The sequence below is a fragment of the Phyllostomus discolor genome, chromosome 14, assembly GCF_004126475.2.
Source record: "Phyllostomus discolor isolate MPI-MPIP mPhyDis1 chromosome 14, mPhyDis1.pri.v3, whole genome shotgun sequence".
Lineage (NCBI taxonomy): Eukaryota > Metazoa > Chordata > Mammalia > Chiroptera > Phyllostomidae > Phyllostomus > Phyllostomus discolor.
Window position 1 is genome coordinate 3,894,440 of NC_040916.2, and position 13,304 is coordinate 3,907,743.

A 13,304-nucleotide genomic window follows, 5' to 3' on the forward strand; every position below is an offset into this window, starting at 1 on the left:
ATGAAGGGAAGGGTAAAATAAAAGATTAAAAGAACCAAATCTGAAAAACAGCTCCAAAACTTCTTTCCTTATAGCTCAGCTTTCTAGACCTTAGGTTCTCATTAGATCTCTAAGGTACCCTCCCCGTGGGTCCAGCCACCCACTTTCCATCCCTGCTTAGATGCAGGCGTCTACCAATGGTAAAACACTAATGTAACTCAGATGTTACATAGCAGAACATACCCCTACCTCTGCGTGTTCTCATTCCATGTGTGAAATTATTTCTCTGAATTCCCCAAGTCAAACCTGTCACTGAAACATTTTAATTGAAAGCTTGTTTAATATATCCTCAAAGTGAACAAGGTTAAAAAGAGATCTCTATTTATCCTATTTATTACACCTATTATAGATCTTGATCTCATGCTGCCTCTGTATTTTAAAGTCATAACTGATCCACACAAACTTAGTCTTGCTGGAGCAAATCCAAGGAGAAAAAGTCTGTTTTGTATTGATCACAGAGCATTCAGCTAAGTCTGTAAGTAAAGAACCCTAATTTCCAAAGTAGGAAAATTCTAAACACCTGAAAGTTTTTATTTCATAATCAGTTAAATGATGATCAAAAACCTCTTTATACACATAAAAAGAAATTAAGTCTCTCACCTCAAAATGGCACCCTGGGCAGCATACTTACTTTTAGACAGTACTAAGAATACTTTTATATAATTCTATTTTAGGTACTTTTATAAATGACACTTTTTATGAGAAAAAATTAAGTATGTCCATTATTTTCAAAAGGGACATAGAGGATCCAATGTCCAAATTCTATGTGTAACTATCAAAACTTCTTGGATCAACAATTATGTATTTGCTTTAAACTTTCTATTAAAGTACAAAAAGTACACAACACAATTTATACATCAGGACAGTCATGCAATAAACCTGGCTTGGTATGAATATAGCTATTTGCATATATCTCCCTGGAAAGACATCCAAAAATGCTTAAATTAACCCCAAGATGGTAATACAAGAATAACCTAGGGCTGTCAATTCAACTTGTGCTAAGCGCTAATGATCTGTAACTGTTAAGTTTCTTTCCTTCCAGTTCAGAAATATACCTTTAAACTTCATTAGCTAGGAAGATCCATATGCCTTAATCTATTAACAGGCTTGCTATAATCCAAATGTCTCCTCTTTTTTCAGGATAAAAAAAGTGTTTGTTCTGATGTTACCATCAGATTCAAAATTATACGCGGGAGATCATCATGATTTACAAAACCATGGTTATCATTAATAATCACAAAATAAGAGAAGTAGAGTTACCTGCTACTTAGGGGAAACTCTATGTTAACACCAGCATATGAATTTTACTGCTTCTGTAATTACTTTTAATTTCACTGTTTTCTTTGCAGCCGAAGTAGAGGGTTGGAATCAACCAATTTTAGATTCTAGTCCCCAGTCTTTAAGTGGGGCCTTTCAAGGAACCAAATTCTCCTTCCTATTACTGAAATGTCATTTGCAATTTTAATATTTGCCCCATCGCCACTCCTGCCCTTCAGTCAGCTGAGGTGCACTTTGCACGTCACACAGCCTTTCTAAACCACAGAAGTATGTCCCGCCCCTCCAAGCTTCTACAAAAATACCTGATTTAAACCTGAAAATCCTGCTCAGTATTTCTGAAACCAATGTGAAGTATTATGAAACACATAATAAAGATAAACCAAAATCACATATTTAATAATTGCAAATATATTTATTACGTGTTACAGATTAGTTAAGTTATATACAAAATTTTACTATAAAATCCCAACAAATGTTATATTTTACACACTGGATCTGTAGAAGCCAATTTAGAAGTCTTCTAGTCCCCTAAATTCACCTTCCTTAAATTATAAAAAATAAAATCTGATAGTATTGATTTCAAGTTAAAGATGAAGAGGCGCTGTAATTAGATTTCAACACTCAAAAAGAGAAATTTTACCTGTCTGTACAAAGCTTTTCATAAGCTTCTTTGACACTTAAAGCACCACTGCAAGACTTTAAATGTGTAAATTGTTTGATTAAAATTTACAAGGATTTTCTTTTTAAGATGGTGGAGGTTTAACTTTTCTAACAACTAGGATTGGGATGAAACTAACAAGAATTGTTATCCTTCAATTCAACTTAAAAAATGGTACTTGTCTCTGTCATCACCCTCTGAGCCATTCTTTTAAAGGAGGGTAGTACATGGGAGAATTGTTAACCGAGCTGCTGTTCATTTGGTAGTGAGGTTGAGGTGGGAATCCTAAGGGAATAGTTTCCCACAATCCAATTAATGTCAAGATATCCTTAAATAGGGCAGAGGTGCTAGATTTCAGAAACACAAAACACAACCTAAATTTCTGACATAAAATAGTGTACTTCATTCTGTTTTTAAAAGAATGCCTTTGCATTTTCAAAAAGCTTTTTTTCAAGACAAATAATGCCTTCTTCCCACTTGACACAGCTGGTGCCTGAAACCAGCCTGCTTCATAGTGTCGTGTTTTCTCTGTGATTACCTAAAGTGGAGGGGCACAAAACACCTTGACTAAGGGCTCTGAAAAAATGTGACCTTCTGTATTGTTGCACTCTCGGTGTGTTTATGTATATGTGTACACACACATTATAGACACTAGAGGCAGTTCTTAGACCAAACCAGATAGAAATAAAATAATAATCAGGTAGATTACTAACTGAGGTAGTAACTCCACAAGTATTTCTGATGAAAAATCATCCCCACACTGAAACAAGTTAAAAATTAAGAGGTCATCTATCCTACTCGTATTTCCCATTACCTGTGACAGGAGGCACATGGACTAAAAGCAGACCACTAAAGGAGCTGGATAATTCCTTCAGCCTAACAGATGCACACCATGTAGAGCTACCTAAATTAGCCAAGCAGTCACAGCAAAAACTTGGATTCAAAAGCAAACTTTGGGCTACAGATACTAAGACTTTATAGTGGTTAAATCTATAGTTCTATCCTTTCCTTAAAATTATAGGGCTTGCTGCTCTCATTATTCCTTCTCTCTTTATTGAAATAGAACACAATAAACTTGGATACTGGCTGAAGTCTCTATTTTACATCTCAAACTGGAAAATTCAGAGCTGCCCATTTCCAAGTTTACGGTGTCACCCAGACAGGTTTGAAAAGTGACAGTGCTGAGGCCGGACATTAGTAACACTGATTTTCTGCTGAAAGCATATATAACAAAACCAAATTGCTCTGATATCCCCTCTCTTCTTCCTAGGAAAAGTCTAGGCTTTTAGTTAAAAAATAAATATATGAATGCCTATGATACAATTATTACTTTCTGGTGTCTTTTACAATTTCCATCTGTTAATAAGATATGGGAAAAAAACAGTTAACTGGAAACTACAATAACATATACAGAACCCTCTCCAAAAAAGTTTGAACAGAAATTAAATATATTAGATGTTAAAATGTGGCAAAAAGGTACAGCTTTCCCAAAGTAACAGAGTACCACACATGGTGTTGTGGCAATCCTTGGAAGTATATTAGGTATAACTTAATCTAAAAATAAAAACCCACCATATATTTTTCAGCCCAAGTTATTCTTCAAAGAAAAATAAAAGTGACACAAGATGATGCATCTTAAATTGGTAGCGTATATAGGATTATTTTCTGAGCCTTAAGGTAGAGAAGGGCCAAATCACTGAAATAAGAAAATACAGAGAAAACATAAAAGCCCACTAATTTCAGAATGTTAGAGGGCCAAAAAAGAGCCCAAAGTTTATAAATAGGTACACATAATTTAAATGGAAAATGGGCTTTGAACACTATATTGTTTCCCAAGAAAATAAGTTTTAAAGTGCAAAATTACACCTTAAAAGTTTCCCTCTGCACCTTAATAAACAAACATCCAAAAACTCATTCAACTAAATAAAACAGGGGAGGATTATAAATCACACTATCTCATCCTTCATTATCAGGGCTTGGCTTCAACCCTGGACGTTTCTGAGTGGGATATTCTGCAAAACAATATTAGACGAGGTTGCTGGATCTCAGCAGCATATCCTTTTAAAATAAAGTCAAAGGACAGCTGCCAATTTTTGTTTTAAAAGAAACCTCTAGAGGAGGAGTCAGTGTACACTAGGGCCAGAGGCTATCAAACCATCTGAACACGGCTGCACAACATCAAGTTCTTTGAAGCATGTCTTCTGGAGTCTATGAAACATTCTTTCTCTGTGCTCAAATGTCAAGCAATATCCAATAGCGTCTTCTGTTTCTTGAATTCGTTTCTGGAACCTGCATCCATCCCGAGCAAATTCCTCCCATGGTCCTTTTCGGTCCTCGTCACCACTTATATAATACTCAGTAACTTCTTCAAGGAATGTTACCTATAAAGACAAAGACTAATCACTCTTTAAGATATTACAATCATCATTGAGGTAATTAACCCTTTTTGCTACTAATTCTTCAGAATATCAGGTCTCAACTATAAAAGGAAGTTAAAAAAAGAATGAGTGCTGACTAGATGGCATCTGAATAAGAAGTAGTGGGCATCTTGTCATTTACCCTCCCCCTTTTTGATTTTTTATGTCAATAAAATGCATACAGATGAGGAGCTGTGATTTTCTTAATATTATTAATCCTTACTTTTTAAAAATCCTTAGTGAAATATAATTCTGATAGTCTTCTTCCAATATAACAAATATTTCCAAACAAAAGATTTCATAAATATACACCTGGAAGGCAATGCTTTTATTAGGTGAGAAACACCAATCAGTTGCCTCTTGCACACCCCCAGCTGGGTACCTGGCCCAAAACCCAGGCATGTGCCCTTACTGGGAAACTGAACCTGGGACCTTTCCACCTTTCTGGTTTGCAAGACAACACCCAACCCATTGAGCCACACCAGTCAAGGCAATACTATTCTTATACTATTACTTTTGTAATCAGAATATATAAGAGAAATTTACCTTACAAAGTACAGCAAAATTAACATATCTTTAAGGCTATAATACTATAAGAGACTTTGTAGTTAAGATAAAAATCCTCCCTGTATTCCTCAATATGCTATCACCCTGTATGTATTCATGAGAGTGAATATTATCATATATATGATCACATATAATGAGTGACAGTCCCTGTTATTTGCTACTTAATTTCTAATATAGAAGTTTCTTTGTAAGATATCAAACTCAAGAGTAACTAAGTACTTGCTTTTAAAGTATGTTCAATAGTTTCATCAGCTAATTCCACTGTGGCCTACCATTTTCATTCCCTTTACATCAGGCCAACAAATGCCCCCGAGGACAATTAGTAGGTATGTAAACCTTTACTAGGTATTGCATTCTAATGTCACTTATTCATTGTCACTAACATAAATAATAACAACATTTACATAGTGTTTACCATATACCAGGCTCTTTTCAAAGCACTTTATAGTTTTTATCTCATTTAATCCTCATATCAACCCTATGGGGCACTATCATCATCTCCATTGTAGATAAGCAGACATGGAGAAGTTAAATGACTTCTTCAAATCACACAGCTTCTATTATAGTGTAATGAGGATTCAAATCCTGAGTCTGGCTCCACAATCTGTCCTATGACTATGCATTTTAAATTCAGATCTGAGAGCTTCATTATAAGAACTTGGCAGTACCGATTATTCCCATATACCTGAAGAATGGCAAGTAGCCAAAGGCTGTCAAATAATTTGACCATATTTTAGACATAATCTTTTATACAGGTTGCTTCTAGTTCAGTCAATAGTCTCAAACCTAGTTGACTCATCCCATTTTTTACTCAATGAGTAACCTAAAATGAGACATGCAGCTGGCTTGATGTCCCTGAACAATAAGAGCTACCATTTAAAGGTAAAGGCAATGAATTACAAATTTTATTTACTCGTCTCATCTGAATTATGCAATAATTCATGTGGTATTATTATTATTCCCAACAGATAAATGAGTGATTCAAGGCCATGAGAGGTCAAGTTACTGCCCAGGTTTGGCTGTATTCCCAAATCTCTTGGACCTAACCACTCGGAGTAGGGAACACAGGTCTCCAGGTGTCAAGTGCTCATGCCATTTCCAGACAATTTCTTAGCTATTCATTATATTAGTGGTCCCTTAAAAAGACAGAGAAAAAGCTCTTTTATGATGACATTTAGAGAACTGTAAACTAAAACTTAATTTTTAATGACTTATTTTGCATCTACAGATAAGACATAAGATTAACACATTTAAAGATATTTTCTACCCCACGAATAGTTTCACAGTATTATATCAGACATTTGGAACCAATGGATGAGGGTAATGTCCACTGGAAACTCCCTGATATTGCAGAATCTGAAGTCAATAATTTACCCACTCCCTTCTCTGTCCAAATAAAGGTACAGGGAACTAAAGAAACTTTGTCTTTATTAATAAGAGATATCCTGTGTGTTTGGGGAGGATTTCTCTCCAATTAATAACTTTAGCTGAATAAACGATGAAGAAAACAAAAAAGCAACTTAAAATACTGGCAAAATAAAGTTAACCTGACAATGTTTTGAACAACAAAATACTCAATACAGTTTTAAGATTAGCCTGGAAATTGGAAGCAACTACTTAAGATAAACCATATAAATTGACCATCATTGTATTACATGATTATTAAACTGTAGTTGGCTAATGATAACTAGTATTGCACTTTTTTTCTTTATTTTCCCCTCTACTCCCCCCCACCATCCCCCCACCTTAGTTCATGTCCATAGGTTGTAGTACTGCATTCTTAAAGAAGAGGTAGTATCTCCTGTAATGTTTTGACCAGCAATCAAAACTCTGACATACAGAGTTTTTAATACTCAAATTGTTTCCTTTCATGGCAAAAACCAAGTAAATCTGACTCATTTCCAGATACCATCATCCCTCTGGGTTCAAATGGACAGGAATGAAGACACTTATTACGACATCACATTTAACATTTAAAAACTCCATGGCTATACTAAGACCTTCCCAACCTCCAGAAAAAAATTAAATCATGTACACATAAGCTTTAATTTTTCTGTTCCTTAACAAAGAGTGAAAAGTTGAAGCTTGTAGGCATAGAGCTCAGAGTTGCCAACTCCAACAAAAATGGCACTTTCCTGCTAACACATATACACTGGCATTTTCTATTTGGACAGGGACAACACTCTACTTGAGGGGGAAACAGAAGGTCACTTCTCAATCCAAAGATATGGACTTAGGAAGCTTAGAGGTCTTCCTCAAACATATGTGCTGTTATGCCTCCAGGAAAGTCATGCCACCATATTTAACTATATCAAACCAGTCTGTACAAATTATCAGGCAAGTTAAAAGACACAAACATAAAAATATACATATACCAAAAAAAGGAAAACAAACAAACCTTTTTCCTCTTGATATGTGTGTGTCTGTCTCCAGAAAAAGCCCCACCCTGTACCACATCTGGAAATTCACTGTCTTGGCTCCCTAACAGTTGCAGCTCACAGGAAAGTAAGGTGTGACACTCAGACATGGCTACAATGGGCTCAGATGGCCTCTCTGAGTCATGACAGCCTTTCCAATTTTTCCCTGATGTTTGAAAGGGAGCCTTAAAATTTAAAAGGTTGTAGGGGTCATCCGAATTACAGAAAGAGTTCCACAGTTTGAGACTTTCTGTTTCATCTGCACTAGATTCCCAGTCATCTTCCTCCCCAGAATTATGGTCAGGAGACTCAGGAAGTCTTCCAGTCTGGAAAGAATTCTCTAGGTCAGACCCATCAGACAAATCCTTCTCTGATCCGGAAGGGTCTGGAGGAACAATTCTGGCAGCAGTCTGAATCGCTGCTGTAAAGTTTTGGGGATTATAAGGATCTACACTGTAGAAAGAGTTCCAAAGGTGAAGCCCTTCAGAGTCTTGTTCAAGGTCTGATTCTGAGAGTGAGCTATCACTATCAAAACCATCATCCTCAGCTTCCTCATTCCAATCCTCACCTCCTGAATCAGAACTTGTTTCGAGGTCACTGGATGCACCTCCTAAAATGTAATCTATCAGTTTGTTACCACACGCTGGTCTGGCAGAAATGGAAAGATCATTTTCTATGTCTGAAGAGTCAACTACACTTATTTGGTCCTCCCCAGGCTCTCTTTCCATAGGTACCTCACAAGACAGACTGCTTTCCGAAGGGCCTTGTTTTTCCAAGGCAAGAGGAACCTCTTGAATCAATTCTGTTTTTTCTTCTGTGGATTCCTGGGCAGTTCCAGGAACGGCTCCAGCTGGGGGAACGCACTGTGTCGGACTACCGCTGCAGGGCTTCGGATCCATCCGGAGAACGCTGTGTTCCTCTTCCAGGCTGTGGTAACCATGATCTTGGTCAGGGGTGGGTAACGCTTGCCCCTTGTTAGCCTGCTGAAGGAATTCGAGCCGTTTCGTGCGAATATGGTCAATTTCTGGCAGGCCTTCTCTAGAAAGAGGTGGGCATTCCTGCCACGAGCAGCTAGTGATCTCTGCATTCAGTGGCTGGGGTTGAGAATAGTCCTCAGGCAGACAGCTGGTTTCTGGGCTTACCGTCTGGAAATCAACTAGCTCGCCACCTCCAATGCCCTTCTGAGAGCTACGCTCTACCCGAGAATGGTAGTCCAGATAAGAGGGGTTCAGCAAATAGGAGACGGCGCTGAAATTGCTTAAGTGCTGAATGTTTCGAGGCCAGGAGGAGGAAAGGCTAATTTTCCGGTCAGAGAACAGCCGAGCGTGAGGGCCACTCTGCAACAGTTCCACTCCCCACAGTTGCTGCTCAAAGAGAAGAGTATGGGCGTCAGAGTCCGAGGCTCTTCCCTGGGCTTTCAGTTCCAAATCTGGATCGGAGGATATGCACTGCCAGTGGAAACTCTCCGGTACCCAGCCCAGAAGACTGGCAGCTGAGTCGGCTGAGGGGTACAGCTCCAGCGAACTCACAGGTTTCTGCGCCGCAGGGGAGGCCAGTTCCTCCTGAGCCCTCAGGGCTCTCAGGGCGCTGTAGCCTCCAGCGAAATCCAGCCATCTGGTCGGAATCATGCCACCTAAAAACTGGCTCCAAATCAGCAGTTTCTGAAGAAGGCTGGGGAGCGGCGAGATGAGCTGGGAAAGCACCTTCATCAAGTAGCTGGTCCGAGCCTCAGGCCGGGTAGAGCAAACTGGTTTGTGGTCCCGGGGTGGCTCTGCAGCAGGAGGTGTGGGAAACCTGCCAGTACCAGGCGGCGGGGGCCGAAGGGAGAAGGGCAGCCGGAACAGAGGACCCGCTCGGGTCCCCCGACTTTCCCGCGGCAGGTCCGCTCCCGACTCCATTGCCCCTGCTTGGCAGTCTGTGGCGTGGTACGCAGACTAAGCGGCTGGACCTCCTACGGGATCCAGAGAGGCCTACACGGTACCAGCCTCACCTTGCAGAGGAATCGGCGCGCCACGTCGGTCCCGGGGCCAGCAGAAGCGCCAAAGAAGGCAGCGGCTTCGGCTTTGGTCAGCAAAACACAGTCCGGAAAGGCAGGCGCAGAACTTGGCGGCAGCAACGACATCCATCCCGGTGGGGAAGAAGCGCCCTAATCCGCTAGAGGCCTCTCCACCATACAGCGATCTCTCGCGGCAGCTGCGTGACTTTCCACCAGAAACAGACCGTTAAAAAGCCCCTCACTGCGCGCCCCGGAAGCGCTGGGCGGCCGGGGAGGTAACAGACGCGGGGACAGACCCAGTTCAAAATGGCTGCAGGGCCAGCGCCGATGCTGGTCAGCAAGCAACCGGATGGGGAACTAGGACACCCCCGCAACACCACCAGCTCTGCGCCACTGAACGTCCCTAACAGAGCCCAGCGGGCGGGCCCTTTCGCGTGCTTCCGGGCGCAGCGGCTGCCAGCCCCTGACTCGGTCCCTGTCGGCTTCCTTACCCTCGGTAGACCGGGCTTGCGCCAGCGAGGTTGCATCAGCCAAGGCCTGCGCTTTGCGCATGCGCACTTGCTTCTCTGTGGACTTCACGGAGAGGGCTCCCTCCCCGCGCCCTCTGCCCTGCCCCGCCCCGCCCCACCCTCGATGTTTCAGGAAACTCCAGAGGTTCTTAGAACCCTTTTGAGGGCATAATGCACGCCCAAGTGTACACACTTATTTCATATATCGGGGTTCAGTGCTAAATAGATGATCACCCTGGATGTGAGTTTAATAAGCGTTGGACAACGCTGTGTAAATATATCTCTAACAGTGTTAAAACATGAATAATCCGGAGCGAATAGTAATAGAAGCGAAAAAACACAAATGAAAAATGAATCACTCTTTTGCGTGTATTCCTGCCCCTCGATTTTAGGATTTCTAAATCACTCTTTATCTTTGCCTGGAATGTAGCTTTGAGGTTCTTCAGCGTCCAATCCACGTATACCAACCCGCTCACCCCCAAGGAAGTGTAATTTCTTGTTTCTCAGGTGGGTCTCTATTAGACTATCTTTTTCCAATGGGGCAAACTGGATTCACAGAGGAGGAAACATAGTCCCTAGAACTGTTTAATCTCTTTAATACTTCCCAGCGGGCAATGCCCCCAGAACTATATATCCTGAGCCCCCAGAACTATAGGATACAACATTCAAAGAAGAAACCACAGACTATTATCCTTTGAAACAAAATTTTGTTTAACAATTTTAGCTGCTATATTTGATTCTCTTGGGAGTTTGGTCTTAGTTCATTTCCTTATTCCTGCTAAAACGTTTTAATCAACACCCTTAAAGTCAAGTATCTATGGGAGTAAAAGACAGAAAACTGTACTTGAACAATTAAAATAAAATTAAAAAAAACATCAAGTATCTATTACAGAAGGAGGACAGCAGTGATAGGCACTAGGGACAGCAGGAAGAGCTTTCAGAAGCCAGGAGAAGCCCTGTTTCTCCTGCTTCATTGGCTCTGCTCAACGAACAGCCAACTTCTTTCTAGAAAACTAAGAGGTCCTCAATTTCTATGGTTTTACCCCTTATTATACTATTCATATCTCTGGAAAATATCTCATTTTCAGTCCTAAGAACTTCAGAAAGATGGATTAGTAGTAGGAGTCAGTTTAATAATAGAAAAGAAAAATCCAAATATGCACATTAACTCAGAAACCTCAGTTTCTTTTATTGAGAAGTGAGGCTAATAATTCCTCTTTCAATGGGTTGGTGAGAGAACTAAATTCTTAATACAGAGCCTAGCCTAGATACAGTAGGGGAACAAACATCAGTTAATATTTGTTATTTATCAGCTAATAATTGTTTCCCATTGCCTACAGAATAAAGACTATGCAGACTCCGCCTACTATACTCTTCCGGCCTTTCCTCAAGTAACTTCCCTTTATGCATGTTATGTTCTAGAAACATTGAACCTGCTTTATGCCTTTACTCATGTTGTTTCTCAGCCAAGAAAGCCCTCACCTCCCCTGTTATATACCTATTCATATTTCAAGGTTGAACTCAAATGTCAACTCCTTGAAGTCTTTGCTAACCTCCTCAGTCAGAATTGTATTATACTCTTTTAAAGCACTTAACTCACTGTATTATAATATACTGCATGCCTATTTTCTCCTGCTGGTCTCAGTTCCATAAGGGTTGTGTTCTGATACCTAGCATATTGGTTCCCAAAGTATAGTCTGGGCACCCTTGGGGATCTCATTTTAAGACCTTTTCAAAGGATTCTTAAGGTCAAAAATAATTTTTTAATAAAAATGTCACTTATGTTAATGTATATTGGGTTTATTCTTTTTAAACAAATATTTTTCAATTCCTCAGTTTTGAGTTCTAAAACAGTAGCTACCAATAGATATAACGTACATAAACAAAAATTTCTTGGGATCCTCAATAATTTCTAAGAATGTAAAGAGGTCCTACGATCAAATAGTTTAGGAACCATTGACCTAACATGTTGACTGGCACATAATAGGTGCCAAATAAATGTTGACTAGAAGACTAATAATGCTTTAACATACTAGCATCTTCCTTACGACCAGGCATCTAGTATTCCACTCTCAACATTGTCTGTCACTAACACTACTTACATGCTCCTGAAGAAATTTTCTAAAAACTTTCTTTTTTAAATTTTATTTTAATCATTGTTCAAGTAGTTTTCTGTCCTTTACTCCCATTCCAGCCTACCCACCCATCCCTCCCCACTTCCCTCCCATTTCCACCCCCCCTAGTTTTTTCCATGTGCCCTTTATATTTGTTCCTGTAAACCCTTCCCATTCTCTCCTGAAATTCCCTCCCTCTAAGAACTTTCCTAAGTGGAATTCCCCTTCCTCCAAAACATCTAATCATTGGATACATAATTTTATTTTTTTAAAGGGGAAAAAAATCAATGGCTAATACTGTTTCACTTGCCTTAGAGATCCCTAGAGACTCCACCCCACCAAACATACTGGTCCACCCAAACTGCTTTTTCCATATGAATGGCTGGTCTTGGCTCAAGCTGCACAACTTCCTAAATTCTCTCAAACAAGTAACAGCTGGCCTCAGTGAGCCCCAAGCCTGACACTAGCAGCATCAGCCTACATTCACAGCTTGGCTTCACCTGGGAATCTCCAAGCCAAGCAAAAGTAGCAGCTATGTCAGATTCCTTTATGGTTCAAAGCAGGGTAGCCCCGGGCAAAACACAGGTGGGGACTGACCTTGGCCTGCATCACCTGAGAAACCCCAAGGCCAACACAAGTGGACAACTGTAGACCATGTCAGAACACCACCACCCTGCCCCTGCACAGCTGATCCTCCACAGAGGGCAGAGGTTGGTGGTAAATGGTCACAGCCAATCCTTGCTCCTGACTGCCCTGGGTAAATCCCTCCCATTGATTTACCAAAAACAACCAAGGCTCAACTACAAGAGGAGGGTGTTCTCAGCCCACAGGAAGGGCTCACCTCAAGTACCTAGCTTGGGTGATAAGGGAGGCTGTGCCATTGCACCCTACAGAATACCTACTATATTAGGCCACACTACCAAGACATGGAGTCAAAGAAGCTCTACCTAATACATAGAAACAAACATAAGGAGGCTTCCAAAACAAGGAGACAAAGAAACAGGGCCCAAAAGAACAGATCAAAACTCCAGAAAAAAAAAACCTAAACAAAATGGGGATAAGCAATCTATCAGATGCAGAGTTCAAAACACTGATTATAAGTATGCTCAAGGAACTTAGTGAGGACCTCAATAGCATAAAACAGATCCAGTCAGAAACAAAGGATACACTAATTGAAGTAAAGAACAATTTACAGGGAAACAACAGTAGAGTGGATGAAGCTGAGAATCAAATCAATGATTTGGAACATAAGGAAGCAAAAAACAACCAATCAGAACAAGAAGAAAAAAGAATAAAAAAAAAATGAAGA

The 13,304-nt window shown here is 40.3% G+C and overlaps 1 protein-coding gene across 2 annotated transcripts; it reads right to left on the reverse strand.

Moving 5' to 3' along the window:
- Window positions 1-1,692: 1,692 nt before the first annotated feature.
- On the reverse strand, window positions 1,693-9,919 carry PPP1R15B (protein phosphatase 1 regulatory subunit 15B). 2 transcript variants are annotated; one of them, XM_028530637.2, is made up of 2 exons: window positions 7,358-9,919; window positions 1,693-4,356 (listed from the first exon to the last, which is right to left on the reverse strand). In XM_028530637.2, exons 1-2 carry the CDS (start codon window positions 9,272-9,274, stop codon window positions 4,099-4,101), a joined length of 2,175 nt encoding a protein of 724 aa, XP_028386438.1. In that variant the 5' UTR covers window positions 9,275-9,919; the 3' UTR covers window positions 1,693-4,098. The 2 variants fall into 2 exon arrangements, with proteins under 2 accessions (XP_028386438.1, XP_028386439.1); XM_028530638.2 differs by having other exon boundaries at window positions 8,111-9,898.
- Window positions 9,920-13,304: the final 3,385 nt, after the last annotated feature.

Coding starts and splice junctions, on each gene's coding strand:
- PPP1R15B (XM_028530637.2), bottom strand. CDS start 9,274: ATGGAGTCGGGAGCGGACCTGCCGCGGGAAAGTCGGGGGACCCGAGCG. Junction 4,357..7,357: donor CACATATCAAGAGGAAAAAG/GTTTGTTTGTTT, acceptor TTGTCTTTATAG/GTAACATTCCTTGAAGAAGT.